General features: G+C 53.5%; 6 protein-coding genes across 6 annotated transcripts; 2 read left to right on the plus strand and 4 right to left on the minus strand.

Moving 5' to 3' along the window:
• Positions 1–283: 283 nt before the first annotated feature.
• On the minus strand, positions 284–2,863 carry J7T55_007400 (uncharacterized protein; the record flags this gene model as incomplete). The annotated part of the gene is made up of 4 exons (XM_053144158.1): positions 284–619; positions 687–843; positions 912–1,204; positions 1,265–2,863. The coding sequence occupies 4 exons, from the start codon at positions 2,861–2,863 to the stop codon at positions 284–286; spliced, it is 2,385 nt and encodes a 794-aa protein (XP_052993090.1).
• Positions 2,864–4,664: 1,801 nt separating this feature from the next.
• On the plus strand, positions 4,665–7,196 carry J7T55_007401 (uncharacterized protein; the record flags this gene model as incomplete). The annotated part of the gene is made up of 9 exons (XM_053144159.1): positions 4,665–5,213; positions 5,264–5,417; positions 5,495–5,739; positions 5,796–6,344; positions 6,398–6,641; positions 6,693–6,772; positions 6,827–6,941; positions 7,007–7,067; positions 7,118–7,196. The coding sequence occupies 9 exons, from the start codon at positions 4,665–4,667 to the stop codon at positions 7,194–7,196; spliced, it is 2,076 nt and encodes a 691-aa protein (XP_052993091.1).
• A 1,525-nt stretch (positions 7,197–8,721) lies between these two features.
• On the minus strand, positions 8,722–10,452 carry J7T55_007402 (uncharacterized protein; the record flags this gene model as incomplete). Its single annotated transcript, XM_053144161.1, has 3 exons — positions 8,722–8,780; positions 9,000–10,202; positions 10,293–10,452. 3 exons carry the CDS (start codon positions 10,450–10,452, stop codon positions 8,722–8,724), a joined length of 1,422 nt encoding a protein of 473 aa, XP_052993092.1.
• Positions 10,453–11,244: 792 nt separating this feature from the next.
• Positions 11,245–14,247, minus strand: J7T55_007403 (Sad1/UNC domain-containing protein; the record flags this gene model as incomplete). Its single annotated transcript, XM_053144162.1, has 1 exon — positions 11,245–14,247. The coding sequence occupies one exon, from the start codon at positions 14,245–14,247 to the stop codon at positions 11,245–11,247; it is 3,003 nt and encodes a 1,000-aa protein (XP_052993093.1).
• A 637-nt stretch (positions 14,248–14,884) lies between these two features.
• On the plus strand, positions 14,885–16,306 carry J7T55_007404 (uncharacterized protein; the record flags this gene model as incomplete). Its single annotated transcript, XM_053144163.1, has 2 exons — positions 14,885–15,922; positions 16,028–16,306. The coding sequence occupies 2 exons, from the start codon at positions 14,885–14,887 to the stop codon at positions 16,304–16,306; spliced, it is 1,317 nt and encodes a 438-aa protein (XP_052993094.1).
• Positions 16,307–16,815: 509 nt separating this feature from the next.
• Positions 16,816–23,050, minus strand: J7T55_007405 (uncharacterized protein; the record flags this gene model as incomplete). Its single annotated transcript, XM_053144164.1, has 2 exons — positions 16,816–17,304; positions 17,357–23,050. The coding sequence occupies 2 exons, from the start codon at positions 23,048–23,050 to the stop codon at positions 16,816–16,818; spliced, it is 6,183 nt and encodes a 2,060-aa protein (XP_052993095.1).
• Positions 23,051–23,390: the final 340 nt, after the last annotated feature.

A 23,390-nucleotide genomic window follows, 5' to 3' on the forward strand; every position in this document is an offset into this window, starting at 1 on the left:
CACCAGAAGCCTGACGCGGGTCGATTGGTATGGCGTACACGGCAGACAGGATTGGGACCTTTTTCGAACATTATGATCCAAAAACCCAGGGACAAAGTTCCTTTCGAGTCGCTACTGAACATGGCGTTACTTTAGTAGAGACAAATTGACGAGTTTTCTTGGTTTGCGAATAAATCTGAACGTTCTGCTCTTGTGAAGGTATGCCAGTTGCCGTTACAGGCACACAGAGAACAGCCTCGGCCAGATGAACAATAGGTCCCCAGCGGTAAGCATACACACATGCTCAGCTCTTGAAGCCAAACCGCGACGAGAAATTGGCCATTGTAGCCGCCGCACGATTCGGCGCCTCGACCGTGTGCGTGAGCTTCTCGAGCAGGACGGGGCCGGTCATAGCGTTGACGGAGCCGTAGTTCCTGTTGCGTACCGAGATGTCGTAGAAGTCGTCGGCGTTCTCCGCCTGCATCAGCTTGACCGTCTGCTCAAGCTCCTGGAGGATTTGCATGAGCATAAACGAGTTCTCGAGTCCTTGGACGAACTCGACCAGGCATTGCACGTCCATTGCCATGGCGGCCACACCGTTGGGGTTGATAGTCTTGACTTCGGGCTGGAGAGGCAAGGCCTGCAGAGGTGTGTTTGTAAGTAATTTGATCATGGATAGTGAGTAGGGTGAAAGCTTTGCGACTCACCAGTATTCTTTCGGCGGCATGGTTGAGGGCGTCATAGTAGATGAGTTCCTTGATTTCTCGAGGAAGGCCGAGCAGTGTCGAATTCATGATGTTCGACAGGTATCTAGTCAGCGTCTGTATGTAGTTGCTTGGCTCGGTAGAGGCGGTCGTCGACATCCTGCGCGTCCAGTCAGCATTACGGTTCAGGAGAGAGGATCAGCATTCACAGGATTGCGGTCTACTCACCAGTCGTATTCCGCTGTGTCCACCAAGTCGTCAATTTTCGAGTTTACCAGCTCAAAAATGCGCTTCTCAGCCGTCTTCTTGTTGTTCCTGAACTGCTCGGTAGCGCTCAAGGTCACAGGCCCACCAGCTGACGTGGAGGATCGAGCCCTGATCAAAAGTTGCTCCAGTTCCTGACACGCGATCTCAAAATGCTCCAAGTTGATGAGAATCTGAACTATCTGGCCCAAATATTGGGAGTTGAGGCGCTCGACCAACGACTGACAGACTTTCTGGGTCAAAAGCTCATCCAGAGACTGCGAGAACACGTCAGAGAATGTCACAGACATTTTGTGCGAAGCACGAGAATTGCTTACCTTTCTCAGAGTGTCATCGATGACATTAGGGTGTTGGAAATGATCATCAGCAAAGAAATAAAACTGGTTAAGGAAATTCCTGATGTCGATGCAGCACAACGGGTACATTTGCGAAAATGGCAAAACACACGGGAATGTGAGTTCCTCGGTTGGGGTGTCCTGTGTGAACCAGCTGACGTTGACAACTTTTTCGTACTCCTCGGCGCTGTTGATCGCCATTGGCATATAGTCATCCGTTGAGACTATTTCTTGGAAGTCTTCACTGAATCGGCGTTTCAGCAGGTCGGCATATGTGTCGAACAAAGTGAGCAGGAAATTATCCAGCATGGTGACACTGTAACCCCAGCCTTCCATGGACTGAATGAATAGCGCATAGACCGACTTGATCTTGAGCAGTACCTCCGCATTGGTAATGTTGCCCAATGAACGGGATGTGAGAGTAATTGCGGAAGTGCACATGGAATCCCAAAGCTCCTCCACATCTACAGCAGACCGCAACTGAGGTACACGTCGCATCGTTGCCTTTTCAATTACTGCGAAACCAGCGATGCCTTCCAGTAGACTGTTGAGTGATGGTTCTTCGTCGCCATCAACGTGGATGGAGGTCGGTATCAAGAGATCTTTTTGCTGACGCCTTGTTGCGGCGTAGTCGGCCCGGAGTTTGTCGCTTCTGCCAAGAGCCTGGTGGATGTGCAGACATTCATATAAGGGCTGGAAGTCCACTTGAAGCTCCTCGTTGTCGAGGACGTCGAACTCTTCGGCTTCGTCATATACTAGTTCAATCGCGGAGTTCAGCTTGAAGTTGCTGAGGGTATCATTGTTGTCCGATCGATCCTTGTGTCTTGACCGCCTCATCTCTGTATGATAAAATGCTACTTCACCCAGGAACTGTGAGGTCTCACGGATGCGGAAAAGCCACGTATTTAAATCGTTCATGACGGCGTCGCCTATCGACTTTTGAGAAGCCGGAATGGACTTTTGGATCATATCTGCCAGTTGTTGCTGGGTGGCATACTTGTTCTGTATTATCGGGATCAGATGCTCGTTCTGCAGGTCCTCCAGCGACTTCAGAGCGGCATAGTATCTTTTCTTGCGGATCAACTCGTGCGCATGGTTGACCGCATGCAGTATCTTGAGAGATCCATTCAGCGCATCAGAAGCATCCGAGACGTTCTGCCGAATAGCCCTCTTGTCAACCAACTTCTGCTTCTGCTCGGCCAGCTCCTGAGTGCTCGACTGTATGGATTGGTTCAACTCGAGGATCTCGGCGGTCAGGTTGATAGTGCCCTCGCGGACCTTTTGGAGCTGGGTGACAGAACTCAGAAATTCCTCGTGCTTCGTCAAGCCGATGTTTTCGATCTCGGCCTCGCGGTCCTCGGCATAGTGGGAGAGGCTCTGGGCCAGAGAGCTGGTCCGATTACTGGTGCTGGCATCTTTCAGAAGGGGGATGAGTTGGTCAAGAAAGTCCGTGTCGGAAGAAGTCAAGATGATCTGTGAGGAGTTGTTAACCGGCAACCATGCCGACCCTGAGTACGACGGATCACTGACCTCCCCAACGGCAGAGCCGTAGTCGTCGAACGTCTGAGCCCTTCGTGGCATCCTGAGATCACTGAGGCAGTCGCAGCTACTAAGAAATACTCTCGATTGCAGGGACGGCGGCACCAGGAATGGAGTGTGGGGGTCCCTCTCCTGTTCAGCAGGGGATGGTACGCAATCGCAACATCAGAGACACTGCATGCGCTGCGCCTATTGGATCAACGTCAATCCAGGGACGAATGGTTCTTGTGAGGAGACTGAAAAGTGTATTGTCCTGTTTTTCCTCAAGGACGACCAGCATCAGTGAGAGCCTTGGATGTTGTCGGCTTTGGGTTAGAAATGCACTTGGGATGAGGGCACTCTGAGACGGTTGCAGTTGGACTGGTAGAGCTGGGTAGGCACATGCGCATCATACTGGGATGGTAAAGGAGCTCTAGGCAGCAGGGATAGGTCAGGCAGCTGAAAGGTACAGGGGTAGGCAACATGAGCCTCCAGACAGACGTCTCCCAGCCGCTGCCAGCTGTCGCTGACTACACATCTACTTCGTCCTTGCTCCGAAGGCCTCATCCACTGCCCCCTTTTCAATCACCTGTGATTGAGACGGACTGAACGCTCTAAATCTTCCATTTTCAGGGGGTCTTCAATTTTTCTACTGGTTTGAGGGCATTCCAAACATGTTCAGTGCCTACTAGGTAGGTTCATAGGCAGACATGTGGGCACTGTGTCTGCAAAGCCCCAATGCCGAACCAAGATGATCCATCAGGATGTCGATTCTCCAACTGCACCCACGTTCCCAGGGTCTTACTCGAGATTCTCTTGCTTGACGGCTCATAACTGGCTGCTGAAGTATTACTGGCATAGTAATCGTTCTGTGACACGGTCTCAAGATCTTACCTGTGCACAGTCGCTGGCAACGCATGGGACTGATTCTGGCTCTCTTACCACTCTAATGGGGAACATGAGGTCCTGTCTACTTCTTAAGTACTGCCCATATCACTTGGAAGTGAGTTCCTAAGGATCAGGCTTGATTTTCTCTAGAATTCGAGCAGATATAAAGCACAATGCTGAGGAAATGCGGAGTGTTGACACTGCAATTCCGCACTGCCTGGCAAGAGTTTCAAACACCATTAATTACAAGTGCTGGACAAAGCAGTGGCAATGGACCAAGAAACCTAGAGAGCGAGGCAGACTGTGGCTGGCAAATTGCTAACGTGGGCAGTCCAAGGGGAAGGAGCCTTTGACCACCCCTGATGGCTGCCGAGCTGGTGATCAACAGCTGTGGAGGCAAACGATCATGGCAAGTGATGAAATAGACCTTGGCTGGTCGTGGGAATGAATACATCCAGTGAATTCCAAGTGAGCCCTCTGCAGTCCTTGTGATTTTTACATCCTTCTTTCCTGTCCTTCTTTCCTTCCCTGCCTACATCCTTAGGCACAGACCTCATGCCTTCCGTCCCTCTCACTTCACTACTTGTTTCCAGGACTGCACCACCGTCGTGACTGCCCTCCTTGAACCAACAACAGTCTGGGCCTCTGCCTCCTGTTTTCCGTTTCTCTGCCGTCTCACTCTGCACCTCCCTTTTGGACTTTTGGAATTTGGACTTTTGGACTTCTGGACAACAATATCACCGCCTCTCCACCTCCTTACCCAACTTCAGTCTCTCTTTCAAGTGGTGTTTGTTCTCTTCACCAGTCACCCTCCACCTCTTCCTATCTCCAGGTCAAGCAACTCAAACACCTCTCCCCTGCCGTGATCACCTCATATTTCACTTGTAGCACTCCCTCTTCTAGCATCCTCGGGAATCAATAGCATCTATACCCATTCCGGCAACTGGAGCAGCCAACCAACGTCAACTCTGCCACTATGGCTCAGCCACAGGAAGCATTCCATCCGTCTTCACCTCCCAGCGAGGGCGGTGCTGACTCATACAACCATGAGGGCACACCAGACACCCGTCTGACAGCCTTCTCCCCCCTTGAGGATTCTTCCAAGTCCTCCCGCCTCCTCAGTGCTATCAGTCTGGGTGATGGAGACGGCAGAGCCCAAGCCGTAAAATTCCAGGGTCCCGCCAGTTTTCACCACGTTACCTCTCCAACCTCGTTTGTTTCTGGTGCCAGAGACAAGGACCCCTTTATCAGCTCCCCTGCCGAGAAGCGTCAAACGAAGCTGTCAGCTACTGCCTCGACTTTCCAGCCTCTCTCCACTCCGGTCGTTTCCACACCCGTTGTTGCCTACAGCTCGTCTAGTGTCACTCCCAAGCCCTTCGGACGTGCGGCGGCCACAGTTTCGATATGCCCAAAGACTGGTCTGCTACTGGCGCCCGGCCTCAGCCACAATCTCAATTTGACCCGTTCCTTGCGTGTCTCCTCCTCGGATGGTGTGAATGTCGATGCAGTCAAGCAGTACCTACAGGTGAGTGTTGCTTTTTCTACTGGTGGATATGCACTGACCCTTTACGACAGACTCTCGAGGAACGTGGCGCTCCCTTCCAAGGATGTCCTGATCCCCCATTCGCCCACGGCCTAGACGAGGTATACATCCGAGCCACAAACATCAGAGATGCTTCTAGGATTTTGAGCGGATCCAACAGCAATCCCGAGAGCTGGAAGATCGAGTGTATCTCAGCTCAGGATTTCAACAAGGTTTTTAAGACTTTTTCTGTTCCCATTGCCAACGGCAGATGCTGACAGTAGTCCAGGCATGTGGTGTCGATGTTGCCAGCAAGCATGAAGGCCAGCAAACCTTGACCATTCTACTCTCTGCTGATCTGAGCGAGTCTCAGATCGAGGCCAACATCCTCACGTACTTCAATGATCGTGGAGTATACGCCCTTGAACATCAACCATCCAACATCGCAGATACGCTTCATTGGGTCATCGAGTTCGACGCTGTCGATTCCACCTGGGCCAATGAGACTATGGAGAAAGGCTGGGTCTCGGTTAGTTCTCCAGATAGAAAAGCGACCGATTGAGCGCTGCTGACCCAGATTTGCAGGTTGGAAGCGTTTTCTATATGATGATGTCGCCTTTCGGCCTGGATGACAGAACTCCACCAGGTGTGAACTGCTTCGCCCAGTTGCAAACACCTATAGTCACCAGCTCTGACCATGTCGATGTCACGAGCGGACTAGAGAACATGTCACTGGTTAGCTCCCAGTTGGCCATGCAGTCAATGGCCGCAACTATGTTTCCCTCGTCTGTCCCCTTTGGCGGTCCGATGCACATGACCTCGTGGCCCATGTACCAATGGCCCCATGCTGTGCAGTCACCACAGACTAGCTATCCTGGCTTCATTTCCCCTGGGTCTATTCCAGCTGCTTCTCCCTCGACCTTCCAGATGCCAACAGCCTCTTCGCACCCTTCTCCAGGCCCGGGAACGCCAAGAAAAGACGTTTTGGGTCGGCCGATCCAACCTTTTTACCGCTCAGAGGGACGTCGGACCACTGCCATCCGCATCAATCGCACTCAATTCAGCCCACCAGGCCCTCACCATAACCATGTCGACATCAATAGAATCAAAGCAGGCACTGATGTCCGCACCACGGTATGTCTTGCATTGCTTGATCTGCCATCTTCCGCCCCAACTAATGACCATAGATCATGCTCCGAAATATTCCGAACAAAGTGGACCAAAAGATGCTCAAACGCATCATTGATGAGTCAAGTTGGGGCAAGTACGATTTCATGTACCTGAGAATCGACTTCGCCAATGACTGTAACGTGGGGTACGCGTTCATCAATTTTGTCGACCCTCTCGACATCATTGATTTTGTCAACAGGCGGGCCAACAAGCGATGGAATTGCTTCAGGAGTGACAAGGTTGCCGAGATCTCGTATGCCAGTAAGTTTGTGTTCTTGTTGGTAATGATTCCAGATACTGATCTTTATCCAGCCATTCAGGGCAAGGATTGCCTCGTTCAGAAATTTCGCAACAGCTCTGTGATGTTGGAGGCACATCACTACCGTCCCAAAGTACGTTAAATCCACTCGCGAGGAATATCACTTTGATAATGCTGACGGCAACAGCTTTACTACACCACCAATGGGCCCGTGCCAGAATTGGCTGGTTGTGAAGAGATATTCCCTGTGCCGGACAATCAGTCTAAGATGAAGCGAAGCTGTGAGAACGCAGAGCATGTCGGTGAGTGAAAGAAAATCCCTCTTGGTGACTACAGGCCAAGTAACTGAATACTTCTCGACGTCAAGGTCTCTTCACCCCTAATGCTGGCCAACAATTCCGTGACGAGCAGCGTCACCGCCGATCCCAGTAAGTTTTTCGATTGGAGCATGTCTTCTTCAGGAGGCTGATTGGCGCAGATATGATCGAGGTACTCGGCTCGCGGCACTTGAAGAGTGTGATACCTTCGACATGTACCCTCAAGAGGCCGTCCAGTAGTTGGACTGTCACCTTGAATGTCTCCCAGACCGCGGCGTCATCAAGACGATTTATGCATTTAACCTCGCAAAGCACCACACGACTCTCTTGCTATTTATGAAACCGACTCTGAGCTTCGATGCGAATTTTGACAAGTTTGGCAATCTTTATCCAGCAACCAAAAGTCTTTTTTTTTTTTTGCCAAATGCTTGTGTGGTGCAACCAGGCCTTTCACCAATCTTACTGATGTTGCGTATGGCATGTTGGCCCACATTTTCTGCATCTTCTGCCAAGAGGTGTGCTAGATATTGGTCTCACAGAGTGGAGTGTCTTGGCCTAGGAGCCAGTTGGGGTTGGCGATACGTCTGGCAAAAGCATGAAAGACATCAGCCCACGTGCGTCGTTCTATGTCGATGGCACCAGTCTCATAGAACTTGGAGGGTAGTCACTGCTGGGATGTAGCCTAAAACTCAACTATTCACCCACCTACTCACAATAAATTCTTTTTGCTGCGCTCTATCTCTCTCACTCAAATGCAGCATTGACGTTCAGATGTCTTTAGCTGCGTGACACAGGACTTTTGCAACGCATCAAGTAACTCTCTCATGAATTAGCGTATTACATGAGATTTACGGCTCCCAGGAGAAAGACTTGGGTAGAAAATGAAGCAAGATCGCGAGTATTGCAGTCGAGTAAATTGTTGACATGTCTTTCCTCAGCTCGACGCAGGACTTCGGCGGCTTTGGACCATCGCTCATCGAAACTCACCAAACACAGGCGGCATAGAATTTGCTTCTTTCGGCCCTTAATCGTTATTCTGCCTCCAATTTTGACAGATGTTTGCGCCATTGACACTGTATTTTCATCTTGGGGAACAAACATCATCACCATGCTAAATGACTTAGACATCTTCGGTGGAGATAACTCACATTTTCTTTTTGATCAAAGAAATAGACAGGGAAAGGGCACACCAGAGCGAATTTTCCTAAATAGAGGCACGTAATCGCCGCCAAATTGCTCCCATGTGGTATGAAAGCCACTCTCGGTCGAAATAGGGATGATTTGGAGTTGTGATTCTTGGCGGATTCCTTACCGAGGCCTCGGGGACTATTAATGGATCTCAAAGACCATCCGTATCTAGGCAAAGCATTTTGAAATCATATGGCAAAGCTGAAAGGCAAGAGATGAGGTCTCCAAAATGAACGCCAGGGAAGAAAGTGAAATCAAAAGGTAAGAGCCGCCGTGTGTATTTTACAATTATTTTCAAGTCTGTCACCACAAATCTTCGATGAAGTCGTCGGGATGGATTGTTTGTCTTATGAATGCGGAAATTGCACGTATGCAACACTTGAGATATCCCTTTCATACTTGATGAAAGAGAGATTCAATGATCGTTTGAATTTAGACAATCATAGTCAGTTGCAACATTATCTTTGCGTAATTATTCATATTAAGTATGCTGGAGGGCAAAGCAACTGCAGGTCTCGGGTTCGACAAACAATCCGTGGTATAGATAGATGTCAAAATTAGTGATCACTTGCTGATACTAGTCCCTCCTGGAAATTTCTGACAAATTCCATGAGAGGAAGAAGCTCTGAACGAAGGCTGTTGAGAGGTTAGCCAGATACATATGTCGAAGAAGTGGAAACGGCAAGGAAGGCCATAATGTTTTCAGTGCATGAAGTTTCATATACAATTCTGTCTTCCATTCAAGCGATACCTATATAGCATACCTCCACTCTGGCCTTTGTCTCCCTGGATCGATACTAGCCACCTCCCCACGATCCATTCTCCGGTTAAGCCTCGCAAAGTGTGCCCTCATACCGACAGCCAGCAACGCCAGCAACGCAATGAATGACGCACAGGTGAGCAGGCCTCTCTGGTACACCGGTGCGTCTTGCGCGCGGAAAGCAACGGAACTAATTATACCGCCCATCGGGATCGCAGTAGCAAACATGCCCAGACGCATCGCTCTTCCCGTGGATGTAGGGCTGTTGCTCGCGATCCACTCAGCCACCAGCGGCGGCGGCGTGAATGTACCTGCCATCAGGAGGTACGTCAGGAAATATCCCACGTCGACCTTGCCGCCGGAGAGGTTCATCGAGGCGAGCAGGATCCATGCCAAGCAAGCAACCGTCGCGAAAGAGGAGATCAGCACAGCACGCTGCTGAATACGGTTGTTGAGGAACGTGGCCCCCAGCTGGCAGGCCATGGCGGTGAGATGCGGTCCGATGGTGAACAAGTTTGCGCGGACTGAGTCCCTGGTGAGGCGCCTAATCATGGAAGGCAGGAAGTTTGCTGCGCCCGTCAGCGCCACGCCAAAGCTAAGGGCCATGAGCGTGAAGGCCCAGCTCTCCCACTGCAGCAGCGCGGCCCGCGCGTCTGCCCAACGGAACCGCTCCAGCTCCTCGCCGGCGTCGAGAGTGCCCTCCTCGAGCCGCGCGCGGGCGAGCTTCTTCTCCTCGGGCGAGAAGAAGCGGCTCGACTCGATGCTGCGCGGCAGCACGGCAAAGAGCACGAGCGACATGCCCACCGTGATGGCGCCCTCGATGAGGAACAGGTACTGCCACCCGGCCAGCGCGCGACCCCGCCACTGGAACACGCCGAACGAGATGAGCCCGGACACGGCGCCCGCGACGTTGACGGCCGAGAAGAAGCAGGCGATGCGGAGGCTCAGCTCGCGGCGCGTGTAGAACAGGCTGCCGTAGTAGCTCGGCAGCGGCAGGAAGGCGGCCTCGAGCACGCCCAGCACCATGCGGCAGGCCAGCAGGCCGCCGAAGCTCGTCGCCGCCGCGCAGGCCATCGCGACTGTGCCGAAGCAGAACATGGCTAGCGGCAGCACGCGCGACGGGCTGAAGGTCTTGGCTAGGAGGGAGAACGGGACCGAGGAGAGCGTCAGCGGGATGTAGAAGAGGACCAGCAGGAGCTGGAACTGGTTGCCCACGAGGTGCAGGTCGCGCTCCAGAGTGTCTGATTTGGCGTTGCCGATGTTGGAGCGGTCGATGGCGTGGGTCAGGAGACCACATGCTGGAAGACTTATTAGTATTCTAGTTTGACGAAGCTATCGCGTGTAAGTCCGAGTAGCGGGTGTATGGACCGTAAGTCGAGGCCACATACCAAGGGCTGGAAGAACCAGCAGGTCCGTCTTGCGGAGGAGCTTCTTCTGAACCTCCTCATCGAGAGGATGTGTCAGAGTAGACGACGAAGGATTGCTCTGCAGTCCCAAGTCCGTCGCCTTCTCCGCGGGAGATAATTTATTGTCATCCGATATCACCATCGTGTCTGTGGTCTCCGAAGCTCTTGCATCCAAGGAGTTATTGGGTGTACACCAATCCAGACAGTCGCCATAGGTCAGACTTATACAGACCTACGATCAGCCTAGGGCTGCTAAAGATTATAAAGAGCCTCATTAATGCCCGTTTATGTGTCAAGATGTGTCAGTTTCAGATCGGCCAGTCATTGTACATGATCGACTGAATTGCCCGTAGGGCTGCTGGGAACATGTGTTTTGCCAAGCGTATCATCGCCGCTTCATAGGCCCATGCGGGACTACACCTGTATCGATGCGCTCTCGGGGGGTTTTAAGCTTATCGCTTTAGCATTGTTCCCCGAAGACAAGATATCCATGCCTTCTTTTTACAGCACGTGAACTGGGCTATAGGCATGAATACCCCAGATTCCTATTTTGAAGTGGCTATCCTGGTTAAGAAACGCCTCAGACAAACACGTTACACATATATACGCTTCAGGTTGCGAATCAAACTCGTCTGCGCCGACCGCAGACAATGGGGAGGGAAAGCATACGATCGTGTCCATCTCGACCGGAAACTTCACGATGAATCCAGACATAACTTGAAACCTCGCGGGTCCCCACGAAGGCGATGAGGGGCAATCGGCAAGAGTAAGGATAAAGCATCTAGCACCATTCCGGCGCCAGCGCGCTTTCCTCGAACAGTAGAGCAAGACGTCGCAGCGGAGGTCGCAGCAATACGAAGAAAAGTTGCTCAAATGTTCAGTGTTATTGCGCTAAGAAAAAAACAAAAACAAAACAACGCTATCAAGTATGCTATCATCCTGGCCCTTGCTCCGGGAGGGCCGGTAGAGGTTTTCGTGAGGACGTTGTGCCCAGATCCGACAGTGGTGATCGTGTCAGAGGTGGTTTGCTTGGTCCTATGGTATCATCAACGCCGTCAGAGTCATCTATTCGTCGCACATCCTCCAGCTCAATTGTCGTCTCCCTCGAGTCGAGATAGGGCGCGGAGGCGCTATCCGAGAACTCGTCCTCGTCGTCCCCCTCCTCATCTTCGCCGACCTCGATGGCCACCGTTGACATCGGGTCTCCCCGTACAGGCTCCAAGGCCTGTGGTGTTGTATTATTGGTCTCGTCGGACCCTTGGTTATGCCCGTCATGCTCGAAAAACTCATCGTCCGGCGTGAGTTCGTTAATTCGGATCTTTGGGGCTGTTTGTGGACGTGAGAGCCGTGGTGGAGGCGTGCCGTTGTCGTTGCTATCGAACTCCTCGGACGTGGGTGTCAGCGGCAGCACCTTGTCCGTGTATGACACCCTATGGCGTGCGAGTCCCTGTCGGGGTACCGGAGCTTGCGCGCCTGCTGGGTGGAGAGTACCCAGGTTGGCATTTCGATCCGGCGTATTCGAGCGACTGAGGGATTGTGGCGAGCCGGGAGGCCAGCGCGGTGAGCCGAGGTACGAGTTGATAAACTGCGATGTGGATGTGATGGGCCACTGGTCGGCGCTCAGGCCACTGCCACCGCCACCGAAGACGCCTCGGCTGAACACGACCAGGACGAGACAGCAAAGCAGCAGTACTGACTGGAATATGGCCATACGCTTCTGAAAAATGACCTCATCCCTGAGTGCGATAATGTCGCGCTGCGACTGTTCGCGTTGTGTCTCCAATGCAATCACCGTTGACTGCCAGATCTGGTCATAGTCTTCGCGGACTCTGCGCAGTTCCGAGAAGACTGTACTGTTGAGATTATCGAGGAAAGAATCCACGCGTGAGATCTGCTTGCGTTCCATCTTCTTTAGAGCCTCCTGGAGAAACTTGGACTGTTCCTCGATGTATTGGAGCGAAAGAGTGGTATTAGACTCGAGGAATTGAAGTCGCTTGGAAACAGATTTGAAGAATGACTCTTGGACCGTGGGTGATGCGGGTGCGGTAGATGAAGTGCCGGTAGAGTTCTTGTTTTGGGAGCTGGTTCTCGAGGACTGCGGAGAGGAGTGACCAACGGCAGACTGCTTCGTAGACGATTTGGAAGACGGCGACTGTTGTGTCGAAGACGAAGCTGATGGTTTCGGCGGGGTCATGGATGATCTAAGACCAGATGCTTGTACTATTTTTTGAACGGTTTGTGTTGTGTTGGCCGCGGTGTCAACTCTATTGGATGTTGAAGCACGGGAAATGGATGATGTGGATGTATTAGAGGGGATATTGGCTGATGTTGAGGAACTCAGTGAAGACGAAGAGGCAACCGTAGAAGCGACGGTGGAATCCCCGGCCGTCACAGAAGCCCCAGCATCCATGGTGCTCGGGGCAGACCGAGAGGAAGAAGAGATGCTGTTGTTAGGTAAAGCTGATGGAGAAACATCAACCGTCTGTGTTGTTGTAGGTGTGCCAATGCCACATGTATCGTATGAATAATCATTGAACAGAGGAGGATACCATGGAGAGAGTTGGTGCTCAAGAGACGATTCGTTGATTGCAGCAGGAGCTGGAGTTTCTGCCGCAAGGGTCGACTCAGGCTCTGCCTCGGGGGGATTTTGGTGAACGGACTCCTCCTCTGGGACCGCCTCGGGACCACTGATCGTCTCGGCTGGTTCTTCGTCTTCAAGGCCTGCCTCGCCATCCTTCCAGGAATCCAACATCCGAGTTCCGTGAACACGGAGCAAAGAAACAGGGCAGTAATATTCGTTACCGTAATGTGACAACAGTTCGATCCGCATGTACTTTGCCCATATCTTGGGATTCTCAACCAGAAATGATTGTATATCTCTCGAGTTCCTCGCCTGAAAGGTCCCCAGATCCTTCCATTTTTCCATCTTGACTGGGTACTTGTCGCTCACGCTAACGCGGAAAGTACGTATCATGCTGGAGAAGAACTCAAAGTTTGCCAAAACGATGGTGTCCACGAGAATGTCCTCGCTGAGCTCGACAATAACGAACTTGTTCTCCTGAGAGCATGTGAACAGCATATAGGAATCCTTGTTTTCAACGAGGATCGCCTTGGCGTTTTGGGCACCAGGGCTGGTCTTCAGAACCGTTGCGCCACCATCAAATGACGAATACGAAAATCTTTCTTTGCATGTCTTTCCAGCGTCCTTCGGACGACGATAATGGGCGACGCCATCGTCATACACAGTCGTGTCCTTCACGTCTGCACTTGGCGCGTCAGTGGAGACAGTGCCGCTCCTGGAACTAGCAGTGGCCGTCATCTCGGAAATCTTGTCCGACAAAACGTCAAAGTCCAGCGAGATCTCGCCGTCCTCACCCCAGCCATCGAGACCACCGCCCACGCTGGGATCAGCCTCTCGGGCCTCGCGGCGCTTCCTGTCTTTCAGATCGGCTAGGTCTTGACCCGACTTCTTCAGCATCATAGCTTTCCACTCATCAAAGGACATGAACGACCCCGTGGCAAGATCCTCGGCATCTTCCTCCGCCTGCTTAGCTGTTGTGTCCTCGCCATGTGTGCCTCGCTTTTCCTGCTTGGCATTCTGATCGGTCGATGCGTCGGGCTGGGTGCTATTCCCCGGTGAAGTTTCTTCCCGATGCACACTCTGTGTCGCCGCTGGGGCCTCAGTCGTAGAGCCGGGCGAAGATGTTACAGTGGCTGAGGAAGCATTGCTCGAGGCCGTAGGTTGCGATGCAGACCACGCTGTTGGCAGACAGAGCTGTGGAAGAGTGTGGGTAATGTAGTTGATTGTCCTGGCCTCGCAGAGTCCGGTGGAAGCACCTAGTGAGGCGCCGGTGGAGCCATGTCCGGCAGATAGGCCGAGGGGCCCAAGGAGGAAGAGGGCCCAGAGGGAGGAAGGGCTCATGAGTCGAAGTCGCATCGTAGCTGTTGGCAATCCATAGTTGTGGCAGCGAAGCGTGCTGTCGTGGGAGAACGAACAAGCTTGTCCTACATAAAAGAAACTTTTGACAGGATCGTCGTTGAGACTGCTCAAGCCTGTTCGCAAGACTGTTGAGGCTGGCAGGAAAAATCAAAGGCCTGTTCTGGACCAACAAAGGTGTCCAATGTCCAAGAAAGTGCAAGTCCGTCGTCATTTCTGCAGGCCAGCCCTTACTTTACTCCATTGAGCCCCTAATCAATCCCAGACAGGGATCCAGCCCCGAATTGCCGCCCGTTAAGCTCGGGGTGGCACTTGGGGCACGTTGGGGGTCCTGAGTCCAGGCCCGAGACCCTGCCTGGCACGCCTGGGCATGCCAGATCACACTGCACGGGGCGCCACGTGCACCGGGCATGCTGGGCGGATAGGTGGGAATCCAACTTTACTGCTACTTTCAATCTGCATGACGGAGTGCGAGCCAGATCCACGAGATCCACACCTAAGCTCGGCATTTTAAACCACTGCTTGCCAGCTGTCCTGACTACTTACTCACCCCTCGCCAGCCTTAGAAACAATCCTCCTCCTCCATGGCGTAGCACCAGGCCGTTTAGATTCCGATCTCCGCCCCCTATCGCCTACCATGTCAACCCAGAGGCTGAGTTTTCTCTACCCGCACTTGTTTCGCACTGCGAGACTGGGCGAGTCTGCCGCAGGAAGCAGAAGCGGCCGTTGTCGGAGACGAGCCATTCCCGCTCCCAACGGCTCCTCCCACCAGCCTCGACATGCTACAGCGCCCTTTGGAACCTCCACGACGTCCAAGAAGGCGAGCTTCGCGCCTCGATCGGGCAAGGGCATCGAGCCCAAGCCCTTGGGCTCCGTACAGGATGCTCCCGCCCTCGAATCGCACATGACGGGTTCGAAGCAGCCACTGGGGAAGGTACAGGCTGCGCCAGTCCTTGAGTCGGATATGAAGGCGTCAGCTGGGTCCTCTCCCGCTCCCGAGAAGAGCACTGGGGGAACAGGCGCCAGGGAGAGCACACCCCAGCAGAAGAAGGACGCCGCGAAAGCCCTGGATCCAGCTACGGATAAACCCAAAGAGACTCTCAGCTCACCAGGCGTCTCCTCCTCAGAGAAGCAAAAGGAAGAAGGCGGCTCCGGATCACAGGGTCAGGAGGGGCCCCCCAAGGCGAAGCGCGCAAGCGGGCCAATGGACGCAGTCTTGCACATGGAACCGCCCGAGGCGCAGAAACCCGAAGACAAACCCCCGCGACTCGCGCCGGCCCCCTACGTCCACCACTTCGACAGCTACTCGCTGGTCAAGCAGCTCGAGGTGGGCGGGTTCACGCAGACGCAGGCCATCACGGCGATGAAGGCGGTGCGCGCGCTGCTCGCGCTGCACCTGGACAAGGCGCAGGGCGGGCTGATCAGCAAGAGCGACGTCGAGAACGAGACGTACCTGTTCCGCGCCGCGTGCGCCGAGCTCGGCACCGAGGTCAAGAACAACCAGCGCGTGTTCGATGAGCAGCTGCGCCAGCAGCGCACATTCCTGCAGCACGAGGTGGACAACACGACCCAGGTGCTGAACCAGGAGCTGGCCACGCTCAGCGATAACGTCAAGGGCATGTTCAACGACCGGAAGATGGCCGTCAGAGAGGAGCAGAAGGCCGCAGAGAGCGCCGTGAGTTTTTGACACCCGTCCCCAGCCCCTCACCTCCCTTGGGGGCCTAGTGAGTCGATTGCATGGCATCGATATTGGTGAACTAACACGGAAACCTTCCCACAGACCCAACAAATAGCCTACAAGATTAGCGTCATACTGAACAGCGAATCCAAGTCCGAGATCGAGGCCGTGCGCTGGGTTCTGGCACGGCGCGCCGTCACCGGCCTATTCTTCATGGTGACTCTGTCGCTCCTCGTGCTGCGGGTCAGTAACGTCGTCTCGCAGAAGGAGAAGAAGGAAGAGGAGAAGGAGAAGCAGGAGGCCGCAGCCATCAGGAAGAGCGACGGCAGCAGGGACGTGGCCCAGGCGCCGGACGCCGCGGAGATATTGGCGGCGAACTAGGAAGAGATGTATATGTTCACACTACACAGTGCATAGAGATACCCCGGGTTGAGAGATAGAACATATATCAACGTTAACGTTGCGTGCCAAATGCGGCGTTGCAAACTCGTAAAGAAACTCGCTAGGATTGGTGCTGTGCTTCCGCGATTGCAGCTTTGGCGGTCGACGAAGTGCACAGTCATCTGCCTCTGGCTTTGCTGACCTGCAGCTGCAATCGGTCTTCCCGAACACTTGGCCTCAGTTCCTACTGGCTTGCAGTTGTACACAACACACGATTGTAAAGAAAACATTAGCAGCCTACCACAAGCGTCTCGTGTCACATTTTCGTCGCGAAACGTTAGCTGAGTAACCGATCTGAGAAGGAGTAGATCAATTCATAATCGCATTGTATGCACTACATTGCTATACACGTCTGTAACTGTGAATTTGGTTGTATATATGCGTTTAAGTCATGGTATCAATGTAGCGTAACAAATAGACTGCATCTCGGCCGTGCATCTAGCCTTTCATCAATTGCCACCAAAGTTCATCTTGAGCGCGATGGTAGGCTGCCCAGAGCCCGAGTCGGTTTCCTTTTCGACGTTCTCATTCGTCCTCCCGCTCTTGATTACCTCCTCCATGAACGCCTTCTGGCCGTCGCTCATGCCCGCCACGATGCCCCTGAAGCTGGCCTGCTCGACCGACGCCAGCTCCAGCAGCCGCGCGCTCGTCTCGCGGTAGATGTTCTTGTCCTCTGGGCCCTCGCTCGCGGCGCGCGACAGCAGCGTGGGGAGCACCAGCGACATGGCGATGGCTATGTGATCTTTGGACACGACGCCGACGTACTGCGAGAGCGTGTGTGCAACCAGAGAGCGCGCATGCTCCGGGTCCTCGCGGTCTGTGGTCGTCACGAAGGCGATCAGGCGCGGTAGGAGGAACCGGGAGATGGTTTCATCGGCCACGGTTGGCTTGCTTTGGAGGAGCAGCGACCGAACGCAGTTCGTCGCAATCTTCGCAGTCTGTACTCAATGTTAATAGAAAGCAGGCGATGGATCAACTGGAGCAACTTACCATGCGATCCGTGAGACAATCCACCAACTCCTCCAGGAACTTGGCCACGATGGGGTCGTTGGCGGAGAGGTGATTCTGCCCGCCTGTGAACAGGATGGTGATAGCCAGAAGGCTGTTCTTGACATTGCTGAGGTCTGTCGGCCTTTCCCGTCTCTGCGAGTGGAGGTAAATTGACAAGAATCGTCGCAAACAGCCCTGAAGCTGGACATCTGTAGGGCCACTGTTTCCCTCCCGCGGGCCAGCCATAGTTGCGAGGAAGCGTTTCAGTGTTGGCAGAGATTGCGGTACAATAATTTCCTGGCACGAGGGTGTCGATAAAATTGTGGCGAAAATGTGGATCAGGCAAGCATGCAAGTCCGTCTTGATGACAGCTGGGAAGACCTCAGCAGCATCGACCAGGGCGTTCAAGGAAGTACGGATGAGCAGAATAGCCTCTTCGGTCAGGACATGGCGGACCGGTTGGTTCGCTTCTGTCAGATTGGGCAAAAGCCCGGCCAGCACCAGCACGATAATACGTGTCAACTCAAAGAGCTGCTCGATATCCTCGGAAAGCTCGCCATTGTCTTCCTCCGCCGATTTCCTGGCCGCAGGATGCGCGACACAGAGCGCTCTGGCAATCTCCACAATGACGCCTTGCACGTCCAAGCCATCAGTCAACACAAGCCGATCCAGGAGATCCATAGTCTCCGAGAAGATGGCCTCTCTGTAGATTGCATGACCGGAGACACTCGGATGCAGGATCTTCTTAAGAGCTTGCAGGATCTCGAGTGTTTGCTCCTGACGAGCAAGCGAGTCTGCTTGGCCCGGTTTAGCAGCAAGAGCCTCGAACGCGATACCAAAAAGCACGAAGAAGAATGCCAATGGCTCGTCGCGGTAGTTGATATCTGACCCCCTGGAATGGCCATTAGTCGCAGCGTCTGCAGTCGTCTTGCCATCGAGCGCATCGAACACGAATTCGCTGTCCTGTCCGATCAGACTTGCGATGGCATCCACAAGCTTCAACCACGAGTCCTGATAAAACTTAAGTAGCGTTTCTCGGTTGAGAGCCGCGTAGATAGTGTCCAGACTACCGGACAACGATGGTGGGCCCAGTGTCATCGAAATGTCCGGCTCGAACCTGAGTCGAGCGAATTCCCTGAGCGACTCCAGCCACAGTGGAGTCAACATGCCAATGTGCGCTTTCAACACTTCAAGCAAGTAGGGTTGCTCTGTACTTGCAACTTGCAATTCTGCCCAAGCCGAAAAGACAGCCATCTTGACCATGACCTGGGCGTTGGAGCTCAGTCCCTTCAGCTCGCCTATACCGGCGTTGTCATTTTCGGTGGCAAAGTTCTCGAGAGCGCTCACAAGAGTCTTTAGGATCCTACCCATGCGATCGACGTCCTTGACAATGCCAGTGGCAATAAAAGCTGCACACACATTGACAGCCTCTGACGCCAGTTCGGGCGACGAATCAGCAGCGAATGCGGGCGTCAGTGCAGAGCTAATCTGAGCTTGGTACTGCTCCAAAAGCATTGCCTCGTCAAAGTCCGGATCAGGGGTCTTTCCAAACATCTTTAGCACTGCACCGATGATCTTGAGGCCCCAAATGCGCTGCTCGAGGACACCAGAAGTAGAGGCAGAGAATGCCATGCGAACAACATCTGCGATCCTGGACTGCAGCGCCAGCTGGGCTGCTGACTCTCCATTCGTCATGACATCCTTGTTGATGAGAATGAAGACATCGTTGAGGAGAGTCATCGCAAACGCAATGACTTGCCACCTCAGTGGTTCCACATCGGATCCCGAACCACCCTCTTTGTCATCCTTCGCTACGCCGCCCGCAGCCGCGAACCCAGCCACTTCTTCATCCTGTATGTCAAGGGCTGCAGTAGCCTTCCTGGTCAAACCCTGGATATCGGCGGCGGCCTTGGGTCTTGTGAGCTTCAACACGCCTTGAAACCTCTGAAGCCAATCCGCTGTGTCTGTCAAGCAGGTCTGGCGCATCCAGTTCTGGATGATATTTCGAATTCCATCGTGGTCTGGGTTTGCGTCGAGTGCGAGCCACAGGTGGTCCTCCAAACCTGGTTCTGCAGCTCGTATGACATCGTGTGGGTCGCGCTTCATGATGTTGTAAATACCGTCAATCGCGACGTCTCGTAGTGCAGAATGACCCGTGTTCAGGTACTTCTGGAGCAACTTCACGTAATCGGCGAAGTACATATACCCTGGCGCATAGAGAGATAGGTGTTCCAGACACCCAAGACTTGCAGTTTGAACTTGGGTGTCTTCTTCCTCTTGAAGATATCCGACCAAGGTGAGTATAAGCTCCCTGGACTTGCTGATATCCTGCAAGTCCGGGCCAAGCACGTTAATCAGGGAGTCAACACATCGTGTAATAGATGCCGTAGTGGACAGCTCCAATTCCAGGTTCATGGAGATCGCAGATGCGACCTCTGGGTTGTGCGTGTCAGATACGTAGAGCTGAGCAAGCATTCCAAGCGCGCTTGAGACGTATGGAGAGAAACCCAAGCCAGCTGCATCGGCAGCACGTGCCAGGGCTTCCAGAGCCCAGAAATGCACTGTCGGATGCGGATCGTTACAGAGTGACATGAGTATACCAAGGATAGTCTTGAGGTGATACCCAGCAGCCATGCCGCCAACTTTGGCTTGAATGCAACCTAGTGCCATAGCACATCCTGCTCTGGCACTAGGCTCTCGGTTGACCACGATTGTATCAACGAGGAACTTGATCTCTGAGTTTGTGAAAGCATTGCCGCAAGCGTTGCATAGGCGGGCAACAGCTGCGTAGCCTAAGCTTCTCACATACTGATCTTGGTCGAGCACGAAACCCCTGATCATGTCTTGAAGCAGCTTCTCGACTTGCAGATTGGTTACATCTCCTGGAGGCGATTTCGTCTCCTTGACGGCGACCTTCAGCGTCGACAGAAATGCAGTCGCCACATTGACTTTGATGGCCGCTTTCCGCGCGGCGTCACGCTCGCCTGAGCCTGCTGCCATGAACGAGGCAATTTGTTCCAGAATACTCTCCTGGACTTTGGCTGGCGTAAGCGGGAATGCGAACGCAAACAACTGGATAGCCATGTTCACGACCTCGGTAGCCGGGGGATTGGTCAAACAGTTGAACGCTTCCTGTCCGCCAATGTAAAGGGTAGATGCGTCATGCTCCAGTGCGCCACATACAGGGGACAGCAATAAATTCTCCATTGCGTCTTCAGGGCTGTTGTCTTCTGTAAGGGATTGCTCCACTGCGCTTTCGTGCTGTCCGGGCAGCCTCTTGACACTGAATCCAGTGACGAGTCCGGTGACACCATATCCAGAGTTGTCACCGACATCCCAGATAGTCTCGAATGTGCCGGCGGAGCTCGCAATAGCCGCACTCAATGAGCTGGGAGAGTAATTTTCCGGGTCGGCAAATAGCGAAATTGCCAACGTGAGGAGATTCGACTGCAAGAGAGCCTCACTGCCTCCAGCTGGGCTCGTATTCACAAGTTTTATGTAGCATTGCATGACACGTCTCTGCACCATCATCTCGATGTCAAGAAGCTGCAGGGCCGGGGCCAGTCTCTCCGAAATGTCATCTGATGTCTTCTTCTTGGGCAAAGTCTTCAAAAAGGCGGTCGTGCTTTGCAGCATGGTCGCAATCCTTTTAGACACGTCGACCGTCAACAGTCGACTGTTGTACTCCAGAAATGCCAGTATGGATCCCAGAGCACACTCTCGAACGTGTGCAAGGAAGGATGCCTCTAGATAGTTTCGTGCCGACGTATTGTCCTTCGCAAGTGGCTTTGGCAGCGCATTCTTCCAGAGCAGGAGCAGCTGAGACAGATGAATCTTGACAAAGTTGGGCCCCAATGACATGAGACCTCCGATCAGTGTCCAAGCAACTTGGATCTGCGTACTGGCAACACGAAGTTCTTGCTTCCCACTGGTTTTCAGCAAATTGGTCGCCATCGTCAGAACACGGCTGTTGATATCGACAGAGCCGTACAGCGGCCTGGATGGACTTGCGCTGAGCGTGGCAGCTAGGCCATGGGAGAAGCCAGTGCATTTACGTTGAGAATTCCGCCCGGTTCCCAGCACTCCGAGTTCCCTGCTCAAGCTGTTCATACATACTGAAAGGCAGGGGAGCAACTGCTGCGGACACGCGAGGACAAATGTCTTGAGGCATGCCGAAGTGTAAACCTGAACTGTGTAGCTCGGGTGCTGGAGGACTTGCAACAATGCATCCCTGGCAGATTCGGCAAATGTGTTTGACGCTGAGCCAAGCGAGATCATTAGAGAGCCAAGCGCTCCCATCGCGGCGATCAGCATGTTCTTAGTTGGCTCCGGCCGCTCCTTCAATGCTTGCGGGTAATTCTTGAGGATTTCGTTGATCAAGACTTTGGCAGCATGTGACTGCCCAGTCTCGCCAAGTATCTTCTTGCCTACGACGTCTTGTAGCAAATGGTCGACAACGCGACGAGAGATGAGAAGACGGTAACGGTTATTTGTGATGTTGGGATTGCCGAGCAAGTCCAGGGTCAGGTTTTCGACAATCCTGAGGTAGTTAAGTTCCACAGCCTTCTCCCCAAGTCGCTGTAGCAGCGTGGCATAGCATATCCCGATGGCGGCCCTGGCCTTGTTGGACGTCGCCATGCGCCCGTACTGGGTAGATAGCGATTTCAACATGTCTCCGGGCGACAGTGCCAGATTTGGGTTTCTTTTGGTGGGCGCGGGGCTTCCAGGCCTCGACGGTATGTCATCTTCATCCTGCAGTGCGCCTGGTCCCATTGACTGGCGTTTCGCTGCCTTGGACTTTGGTTTCTTGACCGAGATTTCCTGAAACGTTTCTCCAGCAGAAGACTCAGAGTAGCCTCTGACAAAGGCTTCGGCAAGACACTCAGCAGCCGCTCGTCGGGTGGTCGACGATGTATGCTCAAAGGTCTTGAACATAGCCGTCTGAACCTTGTCGAAATCACTCGTGTTCTTGAAATAGTTTGTGTTCCGCATCAAAGACCGAAGACATCGGCAAGCCGCTGCGCCGACCAGGGCTCCCTTATCCGTAGAGGCGTGGTTTCGGCCCTGCTTCCATATGTCTCTTGCGATGGACTCGTCCATCATGCCGGCAACCATCTTTGCGATCTTCCCAAGCGCCGTGAAACACGCTGCGCGGAGGCCGGCATGATTCGTCGAGCTCTTCAGGAGCTTCAGCAGTGCCGTACAAGCCAGCTGGTGGTAGTGGGTGGTGCTGTCGCCGGCCGCCGCGAAGACGTCCCCGAGACAAGAAACGGCAGCATGTTTGGCGCGCACCTCTCCCTCGCCCTTAGATTTTCCGCTCGTTATTATGGCTACTAGATCGTTAATCGTTTCGACCAGGAGCTTCCGGTCTCCTTTCTCGAATATATGGGCCAGGCATTTCCCCAGGCTATTCCGTATGACACGGGTTGGCGGTGGCGTGGGGAGATTTAGGATCTGGAAGATCTCCTTTTTGAGGTAGAACTGCTGCGCAGTGCAGTCGTCGGCGGATAGGGAGAGCACATGCTTCGTCAGGGTCGAAACGAAGGTCAGGAGGAAAAGGTCCTGTTGCTCTGCGGGTAAGGCTTGAAGCTTAGATAGCTCGAGCTCTGGCGTCGAGATGGCTGTCACTGAGGGTCGAGGGGCATTCTCGGAAGTGGTTTGGACAGGAGCTTCTGGCGCCGGCTCTGAGGACATGGTTGGGGGGTGAGTCGACGTTGCGAGTTGTGTATGGGTATCAAAGGTGTGTACTCGCCCAAACAAAGCATTCGGAAGTGGAAGACTGGAGAAAGACGGACATGGACATGGACATTCCAGCTGGCAGCATCCCACCCTGGACCGACTGTCAGTGCAGTTGACCCCTGTTTCTAGCGCCGCTGTCGCTCCAATCGGTTGGCAGCGGCTCCACCAGCGCGGGTCGCCAGAATTACTGCATGTTCTAAGAATGCTGCTTGCATGATGGAAAAGCTTCCCGCACGCCACTGGAGCTCTCTGGGTGCATATCGTAGGCTCCAAACTGCTGTCATGTACATTGAAT

The sequence above is a fragment of the Diaporthe amygdali genome, assembly GCF_026229845.1.
Source record: "Diaporthe amygdali strain CAA958 chromosome Unknown NODE_16_length_960263_cov_65_539585, whole genome shotgun sequence".
In the NCBI taxonomy this organism is placed as follows: domain Eukaryota; kingdom Fungi; phylum Ascomycota; class Sordariomycetes; order Diaporthales; family Diaporthaceae; genus Diaporthe; species Diaporthe amygdali.